Consider the following 22,049-nt stretch of genomic DNA (forward strand, 5'->3'; position numbering starts at 1 on the left):
GGTATATGCGGAGTTGTGTTGAACGCCTCGGGGATGTCGTTTTGCCTTTCGTTAAGTTTGGAGCCTTTGTTTGGGGAGGGGGTTTGGGATATTTTTGTTTGCGTTGTTCATTTGAGGCCGCTTGCTGAAATTTTGCTCAAATTTTGCTCAATCTCGTGAACACGAATGCCGGCAGCCATTTCATTTGTTACAACACTACAAACGATCCATTTCCAACTGTTACGTAGTATATTCTTGGTTCTTTCGGTAAAGTCACGTAGAAGGGAACAATAAAATAATAAAAATATAAAACAATAAAATTCTCACGACGTTTCGACTGCAACACAAGCAATCATCATCAGGTGTGAAAACCACAGCAAAAATTTTTTTTTCAAAATTTCTTGCTGTGGTTTTCACACCTGATGATGATTGCTTGTGTTGTCGAAATGTCGTGAGAATTTTATTGTTTTATATTTTTATTATTTTATTGTTTCCCTTCTACGTGACTTTACCAAAAGAACCAAGAATATGAATCCCTGCAGTCACGAAAGCTTTAAATCGAAAAATGTTACGTAGCAATTAGTATACAGTACTTTCCCCCCACCCCCACCCAGTCCACACACTCTTAAATAAAAGTCTTGGTCGTTTTTCCAAGTGCAGGACAGAAGCTAAAACGCGGGCGCCATACATTTGTATTAACGAGGCCATAATCTGTTGGTGTACCTCAAGCCCCCTGCTTGGTTTTGGCGGAGAGGTGGTGGCTGAGACGATTACCACCTCCCTCCCAGTGGCTCCAAATGGATACAACGGTGCGATGATAACTCATGCCGGCTCAATTATTCCACAATCGAAAGAAAACACACACACAACGGCAAATGTAATTTGCATTTATGGGTGTCATTTCGAAAGGCAGCTTCCTAGTACGCCCATCGATTCCAAGTTAGGCCTCAATGGTCCTGTACTTGGTGACATACACCTTGTCAAACCATACGGCTTATTTGTATTCTTGTACAGGGAAATTGAGTTTTCAGGTCCATGCGGTGTGCAGCCGTTGCAATACGGGGCGAAAAATGTGTTTGTTTCTCCCTTGAGATGGGACTTTGTAGGATGAACGTTGAAAAGTATACGGGCACGGGGTGATCAATAAGATCTGAATTGGTATATAATAAGGTAGGGCACTGACAAGGGGTTGACAGGTTTGTTGGTGATCAGGCAGGTTTGATCTCCAGTGGAGAACGGATGCTGTCTGCAACTACAGATTCACAGCAATGTGTATTTTATAAGATTAGAATAAAGGTAGCACATTTTAAGATAAAATTAATTTACCTCACGGGGATTTTTTTAAAATATATAAATTGCTAATAACCTTATATGAGCGTTGGGAGAAAAGATATTCCACAAGGCTTATTGAATTATATTTATATTCTGGTGGCATTAATGACAGAACTTGATGTTGAAAAGGGCATGGGTGCTTGCATCGAGATTCCAAAAAAAAAATACAATCAAGTGCAGACTGATAATATACAGCAGTACAGTACTGCAGTTCTGCTGTGCCTACATTTCTCCGATATAAAAAAAAAAACTGCATATATAAAAAAACAAGGGGTAAGCATGACTATAAAAAAAGATTTTGATTTAAAGATTTCGTGACTGCAGGGATTCATATTCTTGGTTCTTTCGGTAAAGTCACGTAGAAGGGAAACAATAAAATAATAAAAATATAAAACAATAAAATTCTCACGACGTTTCGACTGCAATACAAGCAATCATTTTATTGTTTTCCTTTCTACGTGACTTTACTGAAAGAACCAAGAATATGAATCCCTGCAGTCACAAAAGCTTTAAATCAAAAGATGTTAAACGTTGTCAATTTCCAACCGGAGCAAAACGTGAGCAAAGGCCCTCCCCAGTGACTGCGCCAAATTCTGTGAACGCCGTTGCCAGGGAGACTGACGGGGGACCTCAGCTGGCTTCTTCTGCATCCCCAACGCGTCTGACCAAACGGGCGGCCGGGATCAGCCAGCAAAGCACCCTGAGGACCAAGGGCTGCATTGTAGGTGCGGAGAGCGACGAGACGGAGGGGTCACGCTCAGGCAAGCGGAAGGTGGTGATGGTGGGGTTGGACGTCATCTGGCCTGTGACGGCTCGTCCCTGGAATGCCCCCTCCCCCAGCATCTTGAGAAGTGAAACCTTTAATTTTTGCATCATCCCAAAAATCATCACATTTTGCTACTCTCTCTGGGAACGCACCGTCTCGGAGAGAGGAATTTTGTCTGCAATGTTTCAGAAAAAAATATTAACACTACCTCCCTGAAGTGAGTGATTTAAATTTACAACATTTTAAGAGATTAACCAGCGAATCTAATAGTATCTGAATGAATTGGACATGTTTGCACTGAACTAGTTTAATTATTACATGTAAAAATGGCTGTTATTTGCACTGAAATATTGCCTTTGATTTTTACACCAATGTAATCTTCAATTTTCCACATCACATTGTTAATATGGAGAAAACAGAACCTTGAATTTCCACAAGTTAATATATGATCACAATGGCTTTCTATGCAAAAGAAAAATCAGGCACTACCTGAATGACCAATTCTCTCCTGCACAATTAACAGAAAACTACCACATCATCAAAGCAATCTTGCATGACCTAGGCCAGCCACGGTTACAGTGAGGGAAAAAAAGTATTTGATCCCCTGCTGATTTTGTACGTATGCCCACTGACAAAGAAATGATCAGTCTATAATTTTAATGGTAGGTTTATTTGAACAGTGAGAGACAGAATAACAACAACAAAATTCAGAAAAACGCATGTCAAAAATGTTATTAATTGATTTGCATTTTAATGAGGGAAATAAGTATTTGACCCCCTCTCAATCAGAAAGATTTCTGGCTCCCAGGTCTCTTTTATACAGGTAATGAGCTGAGATTAGGAGCACACTCTTAAAGGGAGTGCTCCTAATCTCAGCTTGTTACCTGTATAAAAGACACCTGTCCACAGAAGCAATCAATCAATCAGATTCCAAACTCTCCACCATGGCCAGACCAAAGAGCTCTCCAAGGATGTCAGGGACAAGATTGTAGACCTACACAAGGCTGGAATGGGCTACAAGACCATTGCCAAGCAGCTTGGCGAGAAGGTGACAACAGTTGGTGCGATTATTCGCAAATGGAAGAAACACAAAAGAACTGTCAATCTACCTCGGCCTGGGGATCCATGCAAGATCTCACCTCGTGGAGTTGCAATGATCATGAGAACGGTGAGGAATCAGCCCAGAACTACACGGGAGGATCTTAACAATGATCTCAAGGCAGCTGGGACCATAGTCACCAAGAAAACAATTGGTAACACACTACGCCGTGAAGGACTGTAATCCTGCAGCGCCCGCAAGGTCCCCTTGCTCAAGAAAGCACATATACATGCCCGTCTGAAATTTGCCAATGAACATCTGAATGATTCAGAGGACAACTGGGTGAAAGTGTTGTGGTCAGATGAGACCAAAATAGGGCTCTTTGGCATCAACTCAACTCGCCGTGTTTGGAGGAGGAGGAATGCTGCCTATGACCCCAAGAACACCATCCCACCGTCAAACATGGAGGTGGAAACATGCTTTGGGGGTGTTTTTCTGCTAAGGGGACAGGACAACTTCACTGCATCAAAGGGATGATGGACGGGGCCATGTACCGTCAAATCTTGGGTGAGAACCATCTTCCCTCAGCCAGGGCATTGAAAATGGGTCGTGGATGTGTATTCCAGCATGACAATGACCCAAATCACACGGCCCAGGCAACAAAGGAGTGGCTCAAGAAGAAGCACATTAAGGTCCTGGAGTGGCCTAGCCAGTCTCCAGACCTTAATCCCATAGAAAATCTGTGGAGGGAGCTGAAGGTTCGCGTTGCCAAACGTCAGCCTCGAAACCTTAATGACTTGGAGAAGGTCTGCAAAGAGTGGGACAAAATCCCTCCTGAGATGTGTGCAAACCTGGTGGCCAACTACAAGAAACGTCTGACCTCTGTGATTGCCAACAAGGGTTTTGCCACCAAGTACTAAGTCATGTTTTGCAGAAGGGTCAAATACTTATTTCCCTCATTAAAATGTAAAACAATTTATAACATTTTTGACATGCGTTTTTCTGGATTATGTTGTTATTCTGTCTCTCACTGTTCATATTAACCTACCATTAAAATTATAGACTGATCATTTCTTTGTCAGTGGCCAAACGTACAAAATCAGCAGGGGATCAAATACTTTTTTCCCTCACTGTACATACTACATGCTGTCCTGTAGTATTCACACAATGTACTGGAGCAGCGCATCTTCAATAATCATTAGAGTCACCTCTACAAGGTGTCATGCTGGACACAGGCAAGCAATCAACAATGACGACACGTGTTTATGACCCACTGGTGCCCACCAAGACTATATAACGCATGCAAGATTTGGGCACAAACACTGCCATTAATTGATTTGCAGTAACTACACCATGGTGCGCATGGGCGACTAGGGCAATGGAAAGCCATTGGTATATTATAGCTAAAAAAAACACAGAGGGCCAGGGTGTGGAGTAATTGGCCCCGAGTTATGCTTTTTAACTACACTTGGGTGGGTGAGAAACCTAAACAGTTAACCTTGTATTCATGACCAAAGTTGGGCTTTGCTTGGGTACCTCCGTACAGGAGTAAGATAGGGGCCTCGTCTTACTGAGACTCATTTGGTGCAGCACAGCTACCCGTAAGACCAATGACCACAGCTGAATACCTACGAGGCCGTGTCTGTGCGAGTGTTCAATGCATTGGTTACCGTCGTGACACCAGCCCTGGGAGCCACGTTCCGAGAGCGTGCAGCAACATTAACAGCGGGTGCTGCCCTGTTCAAAAGTTTCCCATAGGGTTCAGTGAAAACATCAACTTTGAAAGAGCACGGCCCTCACATTTCGCAATTCCCCAGTGGCGGAGTCCTCAACACCAAGGTTTGTTACAAAAAAAAGAGAGCTCTGGAGAATGCTACAGACGGACTAAGGGCGAGCTGGCACATCTCCGAAAGGCGCCGCCTAAACCAACCCTTTTTGTTTAGTGTTTTGCAAACGTTTTAACACCAAGAGGCCCATTCAAAAAAGTGTAACGGTGTACAAAACAGGCTTTGAAAAACCGCTCGCCAGTTTACATTTGAATTCATCAGCATTCAAAGGGAGGCTTCCTCGAGTAAAAATAACAGCCTTTTGCAGGAAACAATGCATGCTGTGGTGTGAGCGGTTAATGTGCCTCTTGTTTGTTGAGTAGTCTTCGGAAGGGGCTGAACTGTGCTGGTCGTGTTACATGATTGGGAGAGCATCATGTGAACAAACGATGCCAAAATCATGAAAGTTATGGCATGCCCTCTGTTCTGTCATATATCATCAGCCAAAGATAGCTGTTATAAATATAATATGAGCCCTTGGCACAAGCTCCTAATACCGTGCAAATTAAAACTCAATATTTGTTTCCTTATATATTTTTATAACGTGAACATTTAAAACCAAATACAGTATGTGATTTAAGTTTAAGATCACAGTGTTTTATAGTTTCACCAATTAGGACCGCGACGTGATTTTTTCTTCTGAAAAAATGAAAACATCTTAAAGTGAATGTTCCAAGTTTTTCAAATTAAATCACTGCACATGCAAAATGTACTTCAGAAATTATCAGTGAACACTCTTCCCATGCAATACAGTTGGCCAAAACAACATTTGTAGGAAGTATAATTGGTTTTTTTATTAACTTATCAATTAGCAAACAAACGGGGACAGGGAAGGCAACTTAAACAATATAAAGGTCCATGAAGGGTTTGGTTCTTGGTGACCTTCGCTATTTGTTTCAAACAAGACTCTTTCAAGACTTGGCGGACAGCCATAAAAGCTGGCACAACTGTGCTGTTAATTAGAATTCTGTTACAGTCACCATACACACTGCAAATCCTTGTGGCAAGGAGGACAGGATGTGACCAACAATAGTTGTGCCACACTAGTTCTCACACAAATGTCAATTTACTGCATCACGCCTGGATCCACAAATTCTGAATTTTCAAGGGAATTTAAAGTAATTAACATTTGGACGTCTTTGCTAAAATCGTCCAAAATGCACCCGATCTTATCAGGTTTGAGCCTAGATAGTGATTTGATGGGCTACTACCATGAACAGCAGGTGTTATAGACTGTTACAAGGCTATGTTGTCAGCATAGAGCAGTGCATTAAAATATTTATTGTACTGTACTATGCTCCCTACTTTCAACCTGTACTGACCAGGGCGAAGTATGGTCAAACAACCCCCATGTGTATGGTGTGGGAGGCCCTCATACAGCAGTGGATTGACAGGGGTGAAATATCAATGAGGCTATGAACATGACAGGAAATAATGCATTTTAACCGTACTCTTATGTTGCGAGTCCACCCAAGCGTAAATTAATTTAGCAATGAATGAGCATGATGACATACACGACATCTTACCCGTGGCATATTATTTACATTTCAAACTAGTCACCAAAAATAGGGCCTTGGTTAATTCCAGAATGGATGGTGGAGAAAAAAATTCCACAGACAGATGTTCATTTGAATACTCAGAATGCAACTTTTTTTTCAAACTTGCTGCCAGCGCTTGCCATGCACAATTTACGGTGCCTTTTTCAGTTACCCCACAGTTAAATGGAGATGTTTTAAAGCACCAGCTTAATTAAACTCTATTTTTCAATTTCCAGTAACCAGATAATTAGTACGATGGCACTACCAACAAATGTACGGGGCTAGTGATCTCTGCAGCTACACCCGACGTGTCACACACTCTGCTGCACCATGATTCAGCTAGCCCACGGTATACAGAGCAAACCAAATTTATCACACACAGGGGTGTTTATCACTAACTCCCTTGGAGCTGGGACCGTACTAATGTGTGCATCTGCAGCATCTGTGGCGTGAATTTCAAAGCAGGTGGGATGGAGAACAGAGCCTTCGAGAGCCATTTTAAAATGCCTCGATACACACAATTTGCCAACACGAGGCTTCTCTGGGTGGAGCATTCTTAATCATCAGCTACTGTCATTCGACTGCTGGATGAAGGCTTCCCCAAGCAGCCGCCATCCATCAAGATGCTGCCTCAAAAATCCATCTACTACCGACAGACGAAGTGATTTTATAGCTCCATCTCCACGGTGAACGTCCTCTCTGTAACTTTGCATTCAATAGCTGCCACCTTATAATCATTATTGACCATCTCCAGTCATTCCTTTCGGTGAATTGTCCTTTCCAAGGCCACTTGCTTCGACCAGTATGAATTCTCACAGCGAAATTAAAATAAAGTATATTAATTTTGCAGCCCTTTATAAATCCGGTGCTGGGTGAAGGCCGCTCTATGCCATGTCAGTCATAGGGGTTATTTGACAATGAAAGGGGATTCAGATATCGTTCCCCGCTGATATTAGCCTTGCCTGGGAATTGAACTCATGTAGCCGAGTTCATCGTGTAGTGCGATCACCGCTGTGCCACCACTCCCACTGCAGCATTAGCGTATCCCCTTAATGATGGCTCAACTAATAACGGAGCTGGTAAACGGGGTCGTCCTGCATATACAGTACATAACCTACTTATGTTCGCAGACCTCCCTCCTAGACATGGCGCAGCATTTGCCCATATCCCCCAGCACAAAACCCAACTGATACGAATCGATGCACACAGATAGCGCCATTGCGTGTCGTCGCTTCATAAGGCTCTGCCTAATGAGCAGAACCACATTCTATCAATTCATTATCTTTTAATCATTGGGAACCTAGATGGGTCCCATAATCTCCATTTGGGAATTGTTTTTTCACAGTTTGCTTTACAAGATAAATTATACTTGGAAATACGTTGGGGTATTATGGATATATATGGCACTCTGGATGATGATAATACATGATGATGATTGCTTGTGTTGCAGTCGAAATGTCGTGAGAATTTTATTGTTTTATATTTTTCTTATTTTATTGTTTTCCCTTTCACGTGACTTTACCGAAAGAACCAAGAATATGAATCCCTGCAGTCACGAAAGCTTTAATTCAAAATTTAACAGCTCTTTGTTAATCAAATGTTGGATGAATACCCTCTTCCTGCTGTGTCGGCCAGGGGTTGTTTAGTTTGGTTGTTACCCGTGGCCTGGAATCAAGCTCAGTTTGCCACGCTCATAGAACAGTGCACAAACCACTGATCCTTTGCTCTATCTCAGCATGTGAGATGCGATATTGCATCTATTATTTCAATGGTTATTAAAAATACAGCACTACAGTGGAAGATCTGACGCTGGGTGAAATGAATTACAAAGGTGAATAGTTTAAAAGGCGAGAAAGTGTGAAAGGCAGGGTTAAGCGTTCAGGGTGAGAGGTCAGAAGTAGCATGGGACTGTGACAGCGAGGGACGTGTGCTCCCTTTTCACCAGAAAATGCCCTCCAATTTCCAATTTGGCCTTCATTATATCCCTTGAGGCTTGCCCCAAGCGCAACCGATATAGACAAAAGGCAGCAGGGCACACTGTCCATACATCACCTGACCCCTTTGTGCGAGATTTGTTAAAAAGCAAGTGGCTGCTGGTAGAACCAGTCTGTACGTGCTAATAATTTAGCAATTTTAATCCTCTTCTTCAAAAATTGATCTTTAGGCCAATTGGCAGGCTTTTCAAGGGTAATCCTTATCTTGTACAAAAGCTCCACGACCCATTGCCATTTATGTCTGTGCTCGATCGATGAGGCAACCCAAAGAGAACCTTTCTGAAACGTCGACCTTCAAGTGTCATTCACAACACTGGGGTGCGAACACACCCAGGGAGTGATTTTGTTAATTGTTTTTTCTTTCAGTGGTGAGATATCACAGCGGTGCCATAAGTTATTTCCGAACATTCGCACCTTTTATTAGTTAATTAATAAATACAAGCCCTCACACCAATTACACGGTGAAACCAAGTGGATATCTCTCCAAGGACTTTAATGTGCTACAGATTTGCCATCAATGTACCACAGACCAAGCTCATAAATCGACTTTTAAAATCATTTTTGGAGGATTATAAATGTACACACATTTTGCTTTTTGAAAAACAGTACGCTTTAAAATGGTTTGACAATCAGGAGCCTATCGCTGAAAATGTTAGGATTGGCAGGCATGAGTCAGTGTATAAATACAAAATGAACATGCTGTACATGCATTCATGCAAGGCATGAATAAGATACCACCAACTCCACCCCAGAGGTAGTGCTAATGAGAGGAAATGTTAACAAGAAAGACTCTGTATCACCAACTACTGCTCCTGCTGCCGCTGTAAATGACCATCATGACCTGCAGATGGGCCTCATGAGCAGGAAGGTTGTTGGTCGCTCTGCATAACACCATGCAGCTCTATGAAATGTCAAGGTTATTTTGTTTAACCGGGTGAGAAATCAGGAGACCAGAATATTCTCATTTGCAAGAGTGAACTGGATCGCCAATATGACACGTGCAGCTGACGTGCCGCCAATCACATCCGAGCTTTGCAATCACATAGTGCAAATGTGATTGCAATCTTCAGTTGTGCTAATCTGGGTCCAAGTCAATGAGCTGAGCTGAAGGAAAGCTCAACACTGTTATATTGTAATGCCAATAATGTTATTGGGGAAGAATATTTTAATAGTTATAAACAAATCAATATCTGACGCAAATTAACTCACCACCTTCATCATGAATACTCCCTGGTGATATAAACATGACAGAAATAGAGACTATAATTATTTGGGTAATGTCTGCTTTCTGCTCTGAAGAAATGCCATGACATACAACAGCGTGTTATATGTTTCTGTTATAAGACATTTCATTATGCTTCTTCACAACTAATCTGCCATATTTCTGCTCTGAAGGAGGACCGCTTACCTAAATGTCAGCATATTTTACATATTCATATTGCCATTAATGACAATGAATAATTTTGTTTTGTTCTTCCACACCACTGCCAAAGCCAGCCCTTTTGTTTTCATCACCTGACTCAGCTGCCTAAATTATACTCAAAACAGCCCCTGTGCCAATGGCATAGCATGGTTGATTTGGGCTCTTGGCGCAAGGAATGAAATGGGGGCCCCTTGTCCCATTACCCCCTCTAATCATAATCCAGCACCTGGGCCCTTATGGCCTGAGCACACTGGTGCAGTTCCACCGTCTGCACGCAGATACGCCACTTTTGTGTTTAGTTTGTTGTCTTTGTTTTTATTTTGTTATCCCCCCCCATACCTCCAATTAGCAGAGTTGTCTACGTACGGTATGAAAGAAGTTCAACATACACACATACGCTGTCCTGCACACCACGCATTAAGCTGTCCTTAACTGTCTAATAACAAATGCTGTACTCCACTACCATCAGCTAGGAGTGCCCTTGACAGCAGACAAATTAGAAATACAATGCCTCTTGTGGAACTGTCCTTGATACGGAGGCTTCCAAAGCCTAATGAAATATTTAAAGAAGCATTGTTAATGAAGACTTGATATGCACATTGTAAGATGCGGAACGAGTAGTGGCTGCAACCTGTTGTGTCCCGTGAGTCACCATATGCCATGCCAGTGAAATGTTAATCCTTGTGGCAAATCCGCTGCAGAGATTTCCGAAATATATCCCACGGTGTCATATTGGACATTTATTGTTAAGAGTGGTGGTTCGTGAGTGAAATGGCAGTGCAACAAACACCAGCGCCTGTGCAGCCAAAAAAATATTCCTATATGCGTCAAATTTAAATAGAACATTGGAGTTATGAGGACACATGCCTTCGACAAAACACTAGTGCCATATCCGCCTTTAAAGCTAATGCACCATCAATGCCCTTTGTGTCCAGCAACCACGACCATAGTGTACCGGGTTCCAGCTACCCAAAGTCTTTATTAAAATTAGTCTTCTTGTCTCAGTGGGCTTTACATGGTTCTCAAAATCAACAATTGAATGAATACGCTGCACGTTTTCCACCGGCCTAGATTATACCTCCAGCTGAGCAGTGGCTTCCAGCTGAACAGTGGAATTTAAAACTGATGGAGGGCAATTAATTTCCCTCACTATAGCATCCAGTGTAAACCAATACTAATGTTCCTTTATTAACCCAAGAAATCCTCACTTTATTTATCCATGACACCCTTTCTTTAGTGTTTGGTACATTAGAATCTTTACTTATACTGGATAAATATGATGAGCTATAAAGCTCTTTTTAACAGACATCCAGTCGTTTTCGCAGATGTTCAGTAGTTTCACAGATGTCCACATGCCAAATGCTCAGATCATCCCACAGGCCTTACGGAAGTTGGAAAACGGCACTATCCACTTTGCATGTACATCCGTATGTTGAACTTACTTTCATGCCGTACGTAGCGAACCGTGGGTTGCACGTGCGAGCAAAGCCCACATGCCAGTGAGGCCATCGCCCACTCCACACTCACCTGCTTGCCGTCAAGTGTGTAGAGTCGCTTGACCACTCCCGTATCCAGCTTGATAGCGTCCGTGATGTCCGTGAGCACCTGATCAAAGGAGTGTGCAGTCTTCTTGTTGAGCAGGATGCGTACGGCCTTGCGTGGCTTCACACCACTCCGGATCACGGTCACCAGCTTGGGCCGGATGAAATCACGTGACTCCGAGCCAGCTGTGTATTTGAGAATTATTGGGGTTTTTGTCATTGATTCACTTTGGCGAGATAAAAAATGCGCTACTTTGCATCTTAATCAAATTGTATTTTTAAAAGCGTGGTATTGAATACTCAAAAATGTATTAGTGTAACAAGTGTATGTTTTTTATGCAAAGATACATCGATTAAAAGCGAGTATTACATTCACAATAAATTCAATAAAAAGTATGTGTAAGAATGCATATATATTATATATTGCATGTAATTGGTTTAAGTGACTCTGCTGCCACTACAGATACTACAAGAACCAAAATGCCAACAAATAATCAATTTTTGAATCAACGCTCACCCCAAAATGTGATAAATAATGAGATGGGCAGTGCTGCCATGCCTTGTTTAAGTGTCAATAATTACAATTATTATCAAATCAGAAAAAAATCTTCAAATTCATGGCTATTCTCATATTGTCATGAATACCATGTTTTCATGTACGGTAATGAGGGTTGCATATATTGCTTTGACAAGATTTTGTTTTATTGAATATGACAATGTTATCATCTTTGCGAACATTGTTGTAATATTCTTCGTACAGAACATTTGGCCAACATTTATCTAACTCGGGTCGTCATGCCCCATCAGTGTGCAGGTTTCAGTTTTACAAGAACAGATGCGTGCAAAATTTACTAAATATACATTTGACTGGTCATGGTGGAAAGATGTCCAATGCTATAGAGAAACTCAATTTGAGAAAAAAAATCCAAGATATATTAACATTTTAAGTAGTCCATTAAAATTCAGATTATGATATTAAAAAGTGACAGTTTTACCAGAAATAACATTCAATGACAGCCCCAAAATACCAAATTACAGCTACCTCAAAAGAAAAAACACACATACATGTCTCTACAAAATGTTCACTTGCTGCAAAGGTGCTCAAACTAAGAACAATACTTACCAAAAAAATCAATCTGGGCATCAACTGGATCTGAAATAGCATTCAAACAAACAAAAAAGGTCTTCAAGGATTGCAACAAAATGCCAGCAAGCAGTCACGGAGGAGCATTAGTCTGCATGCCATGCAGCAGAGAAGCAGGTATGTTGTCCAAGGCTTGATAACCAGGTGCGTAGGAAGGATGAGGCAAAGGTAAACGCTCCCAATTTGGTGTCACACATGCTCAAACAAGGCTGGGAGGCCTACTCGGGGGGGGGGGATTTTTGTCCTTTTTGTATTCCAATTGTACTATCCGCATCATGTCATGAGACCAAGTGTCCATTGAAAACGATATCAGAGCAGTGCATCACCCTGTGTTAGAAAATGTCCCACAGAAGGCGATTTCATAGTCCTGTACTGCTTTTGAAAGTAACCTTTGCTATCCACACACTAGGGGGCGTATTTTCCAACGTATTCATACGTTAAACGTTTTTGCACATGAGTAAAACTCATTTTATTAAATTCGAAAATGAAAATGATCCAAATTAAGTGAAAAACTACAAATAATGCCATGCATTTTTGTAGTCATTTGTGACCGGGACGAGAAAATCAACTCACTGCAGTTGCAAACTACTTTAAATCATGGCGTGGCTGAAACTAAGCTGCGAAGCTAGGCTTGCAGCCATGCTGACTCAGTGCTTCCACCCTTGAGCCATCCAGCCACCTCAGGGACCAACATTGCGAAATGTTACAGGCAAGGATAGTTAAGCAGAGAGAGAAGTGCAACCTCTACTAATGGCCTCTCCTTACCATTTGTGGCTGTCCACTGCAATTAAGATTATGACATTAAAAAGTGACACATTTTTAACCAGAAATAACATTGAATTCCAGCCCTAAGAAACCACAAGCCAGCCACCTGTTATGTGTATTATGAGCAGCTGACTTACTGGAGACACCTGCCACAGCTTGCCGGCTGGAGCCCGCCGCACTCTGTGCCTTCCCACCCGAGGACTTGATGTTCACCGACCAATTAGGATTTAGCGTCTTGGTGTAATCCAGCCGGCGGTACGGCTCATTGGAAGCACACACGTAGCTCTCGCCTGCCGAGTGTGAATCACACACAACACACAGATATGTTCCACAATATTATCCAATGTTCCACAATTTGACAGGATACACGACGTTCCGCAATATGATTTAACATTCCACAATATGACAATGTTCCACAATATGACAGGCTGTTCCATATCTCACAAAATTCCAAGATATTGAGGTGGTATATGAATCTGCCCCATAGGTGTCATTATCATCGAATGCTAAATATTGCTTATATTTCATTTCAAAGGGGAGTTTTCTTTGAAAGTGTAAAATCTTGCGGGAATTATAATCACGTTATTAAGTGTGCATTACTGGTCCTTGCTATGGAATCACAAGTATTACTGTCTGTTATTTGGCATTGTAGATACTTATTACATATATGCAAGTAAATGTCACCAGCTTTGAGAGTCCCAAAGCGAATAGCATTCAAAGGAGAGAATACGGCATGAAATGTTCCAAAATCCTTGCCAAAAATACATGAAACCTGTCACCACCCACGCCAGCATTTGAAGTGCTTGTGAACGGTGGTGACAGTTTTGTTAAGTAGTGATGATAACATTGCTAAATCGTGGGAACTGAACTATAATTTCCCCACAATACCAACAAAAAATTGGGATGTTTTAATAATTTGTAGTTGTACCACATCAATTTGCAAAAGGTTACTTGATGGCCTTCCTCGGGATTGGAAGCAACCCAAGGGCAGACCGAGGCTGACCTGGAGGCGCATGATGCAGGCAGATTTTAGACATCATAATATCAGCCTGCATTCATCATGGCGTGAGGGTTTCCTGGCAATTAATTACGAGGACCACTACACTCTGCCTGGGACCTGAGACTGATTAAAATCATAACAATTAGCTTGAAAAGCCTCACTCAATATCAAAATGCATTTTGTAGGACGGTCCTGCATTGTGATGTTTGGCCAGTAATATTTATGTGCATTTGGCATGTGCAAGGAAAATCAAGGAACCTGGAGGACACTCAAGCATGTTATAGGGGGTGACATGCAGCGCTGCCATCTCATTGACATTGTGCAGCCCCACAACTCCAACACCTAGAAAGCCATAGTGTATTGAATCAAGCTTAGCTCAGTTTATCTTCCAAGATCCACCGAAATTTGATGTGTTCAAGATGATTTGGATATAGGCGAATAATTTATCTACGATTATAGATGTATTCACCCGCGTTATTGCGGTCCACTGTTACTGACAGTTTCTAGGTGTCTCGAAGACTGCATTTAGAGTATTGCCACCATGCAGTCGTGGTATGTGATTGATGCTTTGTCAAGAGATCAATGTGTTATACATACAATATATTCAGTACCTAAAATATACCGATATACATGTATATGTGAAGGTGGTGCTTACTACAGATGCACAAGTTTGTGGTTACAAAATTTCAGTATATTTTAAAACAGGGTGCTAAATTCCTTCATCGAAGTGGCTGTTAAAGACACTAACATTATATAACATGTGCTGCTAGGGAAAACCAAATTTGACAACAGACAAAACCATAGTACAGATAATAATAATATCAGTTCAATCCTTGTATATTTGTTGTACAAAACACCCTCATGTCGATCTACAAATATCCCTACCATATCCCAATAATTGGATGTACATATGACGAAAGCTGTAATTAACAAATCACACAATCCTCAAAAGGAGCCACTCAAACCCAACTCAGAATCAGCAATGACGCTGGATGAATGCCTCCCCATCTTCCACGGTTCCCCCGAAACAATTTCCCCAGCACCTTCACACGCACCGCTGTCGTTCCTCGACACGTTCATCAACATGGCCTACGTGCGTACACACAATTTTTGAACTCTTGAAAACAAACGCCGGTGGCCAATCGCGGAAGGGGTTTCGCGCCTTTTTTGCAGAGTGTCAGTCGGCGGAGCTTTACCTTCCACCAGCTCGTCCAGCGTGAGCATGCGGCGGCTGCCGTCGCACGTGTAGATGGCGCGCACGCCCTGCGGCAGGTTCACATTGTCCGTGAGCGTGCGCGTCAGGTCCTCGAGCAGCGCGTCGAACGAGCGGAAGCGGTCCGGCGACACGGCGTAGACGATGCCGCGGAAGTAACGGTCGCCGTTGCGGTAGAAGCGCACCTTCTTGGCCCTCTTCTCGGTGCTGAGTGCGCGCAGCGTGCGCGTGCGGTAGAAGCTGCAGTGCGCGCTGTGCGCGGGGCTTGGCAGGCCGTTGAGGCCGCGCGAGGAGCCGCGGGAGTTGCGGCGGCGGCGGCCCTTGTCGCGCTCGGCGAAGTGCTCGAACTCGAGGTCGCGGTCGTACGCGTGGGACATGGTTCCCTCTCGTTCGCTCCTCTCGCTTGTTTTGGTGCTCGCCGGGCCCAAGCAGCCGGCTTACCCCCCCCCCCCCTTCCTTTTACTTACGTCTTCTTTTTCCTCCTTACGTTCTCTCCTACGAGAGAGAGACGACGTTGAAGCGTTCGCCTACAAGACACACACACACACGCGCGCGCGCACACACCTGCGTTGCAGGCAATGTGGGAATTCGAACGCTGTGTAATCAGTGGATCAATTATTATCATTGGCAATGGGATGTTTTGAAAAAGTTAAATGACCCCCCCCCCCCAAAAAAATATACCGTTGAGATGGAGGGCATCAACAACGCACAGAGTACAGGAAACGCTATACGATGTTCCGGATAGTAACGTGCAAATGTTGCAGAATCACTAAAGAGCACAACACTGCTCAGCCAAATCACTACGTTAATTGTATTATGTATGATTTTTTTTTAATAAAGAACCGTTCATTATAATACAGCTCACTGACGTGACACAAAAATGGACGGCATGTCAATAATTGATTTCATTGGAATTAATGTATTGTATTAAAAATAAAGCACCATGTGAGAAGAAATGTTAACAAATGAATTATAACAACCCATGTACATAACAAAAAGAAGACAAAATATATGCTGTCGTATAAGTGTGTATTCAATTATTATTATTTATAGCTGGCTTTATATTTTCACGGACACCTCCATGCTTAATGACCACCAAGGAGACGGGAGCAACGAAATTATCTCAAACGCGGATCCCGTATGGATCGTTGAATCATAAAACGATACCATATGAATACTGTATAGTGTTCAACGTGACATACGCCAAATATTTTACATGGGGGGAAAAAAACATTTACTCTGCATGGGTTCTCCGTTAAATGAAACGCCACGATGTCTCCAGTTAAACACACAATAATAATATATAGCACGGTATGTAATAGGGCATACACAACAATTGGATGATTGACGAGGGCATGGTGACATGCACACTCACCTAGCTGTGCACGGCGACGCAGGAGGGAGGACGCGATCGTCTCAGCTGCGAAGTCTTCGCCCCTTCTGCTCCCTGCAAGACACGCACGAGTACATGGAGAGAGCACTCACCCACCCCGTTCTCTAGTCTCTCTGTTCTCTCGTCTCTCTCTTCTCTTCCCTACGTCTCCTCCCTCCTCTCTCTCTCTGCCTTTCCTTCAACCACACGCCACACAATGGCTATGATGTGTGTGAGAGAGAGACAGACGGGGGGTGGGTGGGGACGCGAGCGTACAACACAAACCTTCGTGGGGGACGACGAGGAGGAGGGTGATGATGATGAAGACGACGAGGAGGAGGGTGATGATGATGAAGATGAAGACGACGAAAGGAGGGGAATGCAATTCTAGCCGCGCTTCAACAACATCCACCAGTAATCACCATTAAACCAGGCGTGCATACGTACACACAGCATGCAACGTCGAGTGATTGTACACTGCGCGTCTGTGTAGATGATGGCTATTGGTGATAGAGCAATATAAAATAAGCGGCAAGGTCGCGATGGATTTTGTTGTTGTTGCTTAAAGAAAGAAACGCAAAAAAATTGACGCAGAGCGCGGTGCAGGCGGCTGCTGCTTCTGATGATGCTGCTGATGATGATGCTGCTGATGCTGCTTCTGATGAAGATGCTGCTGCTGATGATGCTGCTGCTGATGATGATGCGGCTGCTGCTGCTTCTGATGCTGCTGCTGATGCTGCTTCTGATGATGCTGCTGCTGATGATGCTGCTGCTGCTTCTGATGATGCTGCTGCTGCAGATGTGGATGAGATGCTGAGCGGCAGGGTCTATGGATGGGGGTTATGTGGTTCGTGTCTGGGCGCGGCTCCCCTGATATCCACGTGTCCTCTGCACAATCTGCAGGTCGGTGTGGTGCCCGCTTCTTGCCTCGCACCACTAAAGATCATCACTAAGCACCAAGTTCATGCCCATTCGTGTTGCGGAAATGGCACGTGCACACGTGCTAACTGTGAGCTGTGTTTGCAGCACTGTACAGTATATATACACACACACACGTGTGGGTTCTACGTAGCACCCCCTGAATAGGCAAGTGCAGATAAATCCATCGTTGTACTGAACGTCTATTCATCCCTCAACGTGTATGCTCCGCACCTTCGGGCACCAGCAAGGTGAAGTATGGCCTAATGACTTATATGAGCCATACACGGCGTGGCGATCGTCCAGCAGTGGATTAATTTATCATACTGCAGTATTTCTAGATTTGAAGCTTTCGTGACTGCAGGAATGCATACTCTTTGGTTTTTTCGGTAAAGTCACGTGGGTATAAATAATGTAGTATACTCTTTGGTTACGTGGCTTTACCGAACCAGACTACAGTCTACATTATAGACTGTCAGTACACTCACTGAGCTTAATAACCAGACTAGAGTCTACATTGTAGACTGTCAGTACACTCACTGAGCTTAATAACCAGGCTACAGTCTACATTATAGACTGTCAATACACTCACTGAGCTTAATAACCAGGCTACAGTCTACATTATAGACTGTCAGTACACTCACTGAGCTTAGTAACCAGGCTACAGTCTACATTATAGACTGCCAGTACACTCACTCAGCTTAATAACCAGACTACAGTCTACATTATAGACTGTCAGTACACTCACCCAGCTTAATAACCAGGCTACAGTCTACATTATAGACTGTCAGTACACTCACTGAGCTTAATAACCAGACTACAGTCTACATTATAGACTGTCAGTACACTCACCCAGCTTAATAACCAGGATTACAGTCTACATTATAGACTGTCAGTACACTCACTCAGCTTAATAACCAGACTACAGTCTACATTATAGACTGTCAGTACACTCACTGAGCTTAATAACCAGACTACAGTCTACATTATAGATTGCCAGTACACTCACTGAGCTTAATAACCAGACTACAGTCTACATTATAGACTGTCAGTACACTCACTGAGCTTAATAACCAGGCTACAGTCTACATTATAGACTGCCTGTACACTCAGCTTAATAATCAGGCTACAGTCTACATTATAGACTGCCAGTACACTCACCCAGGTTAATAACCAGGCTACAGTCTACATTATAGACTGTCAGTACACTCACCCAGCTTAATAACCAGGCTACAGTCTACAGTATAGACTGTCAGTACACTCACTGAGCTAAATCACCAGGCTACAGTCTACATTATAGACTGTCAGTACATATAATGTAGACTGTCAGTCTACATTATAGACTGTCAGTACACTCACTGAGCTTAATAACCAGGCTACAGTCTACATTATAGACTGTCAGTACACTCAGCTTAATAACCAGGCTACAGTCTACATTATAGACTGTCAGTACACTCACTCAGCTTAATAACCAGGCTACAGTCTACATTATAGACTGCCAGTACACTCACTCAGATTAATAACCAGGCTACAGTCTACATTATAGACTGCCAGTACACTCACCCAGCTTAATAACCAGGCTACAGTCTACATTATAGACTGCCAGTACACTCACTCAGCTTAATAACCAGGCTACAGTCTACATTATAGACTGTCAGTACACTCACCCAGCTTAATAGCCAGGCTACAGTCTACATTATAGACTGCCAGTACACTCACTCAGATTAATAACCAGGCTACAGTCTACATTATAGACTGTCAGTACAATCACCCAGCTTAAGAACCAGACTACAGTCTACATTATAGACTACCAGTACACTCACCAAACTTAATAACCAGGCTACAGTCTACATTATAGACTGCCAGTACACTCACTCAGCTTAATAACCAGGCTACAGTCTACATTATAGACTGCCAGTACACTGACTCCGATTAATAACCAGGCTACAGTCTACATTATAGACTGCCAGTACACTCACTCAGATTAATAACCAGGCTACAGTCTACATTATAGACTGCCAGTACACTCACTCAGATTAACAAACAGTCTACAGTCTACATTAGTGGTTTTTTGGTTATTTATTCTTTTTATTCTTTATTTTTTCACTTTTCTATCTACGTGACTTTACCGAAAGAACCAAATATTTTCTAGTTATGTAGTTGCACAAACACAAGCGCGCGCACACACACATTTTCCCAAGAAATCCTGAGGCTCTTGATTTTTTCCAGCAGTGTGCTGCATTGATTGAGACGTTTGGATCATTTTATTAACGGGGGGAGCGACAAATGGAAACAAACTGGGGTGAGAACCGGAGAAAATCCACGCTACCGCAAATGGATTCAAGAATCCAAGTCCATAGCCATGGAGTCAACATTGGGGGGGGGGACCAAATATTCCAGGGGGTCACCCCCCCCCCCCACCCAGAGAAAAAAAATCTAAATTTGAAAACGAATTTTCTGCCTAAAATATTAAAAAAAATTAACCAACAAATGGGATGGACTTTTTGTTTATTTTTTTTACAATAATGTCTAATAGTGTATTGTATTACATTGCTGTTTTTTTTCTTGTTTCATTGTATGTAATGGCAGAGATTAGGGATTAATAAAGTACAACCATAACCACAATCATATAAACAGAAATCTATGCATTGTTGTTTTTAATCTACATAGCATAAAAAATGATTATTTTAAAATATTTTTGATAGCAATATATTGGGGGGGGGGGGAGATATGTCCTCCCCCCCCCCCCAATAATATATTATAATTACAGCCTTGCAAGAATCCATCCACGGCAGAGCCACATCTCCTGACCACATTTCAAGCCCAAGTTCCACAACAGCACCGGGTAGGTCCTCCCCGGTCCCCAGGCGCAGCTCTAACCCGGCTCACCCAGTCCGCGTGGCTTCCCCACTTTTTGTTGACCGGGCCGAATTTCAAGGCAACGTGGCTCAGCGAAAGGCTTGCATGCGATTCGAGATAAACGGGACTGAAGACAATACGCGAATGTCTACAAGTACCCTACTAAACAACAGCCACCATTCATCAATACGACGGCGACGAAAACCGCAGCGCTTGTGCCAGCCTAGGTGCACATTGGGGGCGTGTAAACTGTCAAGCAGGAGGCTGTGTACTACCCAGGTGTTATGGGGTTAACTTGTGTGGGATACAGTGGTCATCACTGGCTGTGTGAGTGAGCCCGTGGGTGTGCTCTGGTGTGCGGTGCCAGCTGTGCCGTGCAGGGGGGGCAGGGGGCCAGGGGCCGGCAGCGCTCACGCAGCTGCGGCGTGGGCAGCGATGCGGGTCCCGTGGGGCAGCGGCCCCCTCTCGCTCTGCGCCACGTCTCATTGTCTCTTGATTGCCCGCTATCTCTCCTCTATCGAGCGTCCCCCTTCTCTCATGCCGCTTTCTCCGTCTCTCTCCTCCGTCCTCCATCCTCTCTGGGTACCCCCTCCCTCCGCTGTCCTCTTTTCTCTTCCCCGTCTTGCCGCGATCTCTCCTTAATCCCTCTGCGCTCCGCATCCTCCTCACTCGCTGTCACCGTTCCCCTGACTCACCATCTCTCTCCGCCTTCCCGTTCCCTTCTCTCTCCCTGTTCCAGAATCTCATATTCTCTTTGTCTCCCCTATGCGCTTTCCTCACCACCGGTCTCTCTTCTGTTTTACCGTCCCCCCTCTCCTCTTCTCGGTCCGAATGTTCACTCCTCATCCCTGCTGCTTTCCGCCAGCCCCTCTCACTCTTGCATCCCATCTCATTGCTTCCTCTCGTCGTCTCTCCTCTCTCCGATCTCCCAGTCCACTACGCGACATCATGGCTTCGATTGCACATCAAGTTTTATTACTCGACTGCAATACATCACCAGTATTGTAAATTGTCATGGTTTAAAAAAGAACCCCCCCATTAACATTGCTTTTATAGAAACAACACTACGTATGCGACCCACTGCGTTCCAAATACACTTTATGCAAGTATTTTAAAATAACCAAATGGATGGAACGAGATAGTGAATGTGCAGCATTCTATCGTCCACTGTGTGACAACGGGACATTGCACAAAACGTCGATCACGTTTGTTTCTGTGATAGGAAAACAACGCAAACCAGAAGGCATTTTCTGTTATAACTCAGCCACTTGCTTCCCATCCCCACACCCATTGTCACTGATATAAAGGGCCTTGAGATTTTGCGAAAGGCGATATATAAT

At 43.4% G+C, this 22,049-nt stretch overlaps 1 protein-coding gene and 1 long non-coding RNA gene across 10 annotated transcripts in view; one reads left to right on the forward strand and one right to left on the reverse strand.

The window, feature by feature from the left end:
- DCLK1 (doublecortin like kinase 1) overlaps window positions 1-22,049 on the reverse strand; it is a 72,135-nt gene that overhangs the window by 49,860 nt on the left and 226 nt on the right. For 2 of the 9 annotated variants that reach the window (XM_032955332.2, XM_076067464.1), the window contains exons 1-6: window positions 17,218-17,838; window positions 16,936-17,007; window positions 15,544-16,087; window positions 13,485-13,637; window positions 12,562-12,591; window positions 11,425-11,624 (exon numbers count right to left, since the gene is read on the reverse strand). In XM_032955332.2, coding sequence (XP_032811223.1) covers window positions 11,425-11,624; window positions 12,562-12,591; window positions 13,485-13,637; window positions 15,544-15,937 — 777 coding nt within the window. In that variant the 5' untranslated portion in view covers window positions 15,938-16,087; window positions 16,936-17,007; window positions 17,218-17,838. Of the gene's footprint in view, window positions 1-11,424; window positions 11,625-12,561; window positions 12,592-13,484; window positions 13,638-15,543; window positions 16,125-16,935; window positions 17,008-17,217; window positions 17,839-22,049 lie in introns of those variants that run through there. The other 7 variants (XM_032955339.2, XM_032955333.2, XM_032955338.2 and 4 more) reach the window with 7 other exon arrangements.
- Window positions 17,973-20,939, forward strand: LOC142924745 (uncharacterized). The gene is made up of 2 exons (XR_012941823.1): window positions 17,973-18,101; window positions 20,621-20,939. It is a non-coding gene; the product is annotated as an uncharacterized LOC142924745 (long non-coding RNA).

The sequence above is a fragment of the Petromyzon marinus genome, chromosome 16 (assembly GCF_048934315.1).
Source record: "Petromyzon marinus isolate PM22_M1 ecotype Great Lakes invasive population chromosome 16, UKy_Petmar_22M1.pri1.0, whole genome shotgun sequence".
Taxonomy (NCBI): domain Eukaryota; kingdom Metazoa; phylum Chordata; class Hyperoartia; order Petromyzontiformes; family Petromyzontidae; genus Petromyzon; species Petromyzon marinus.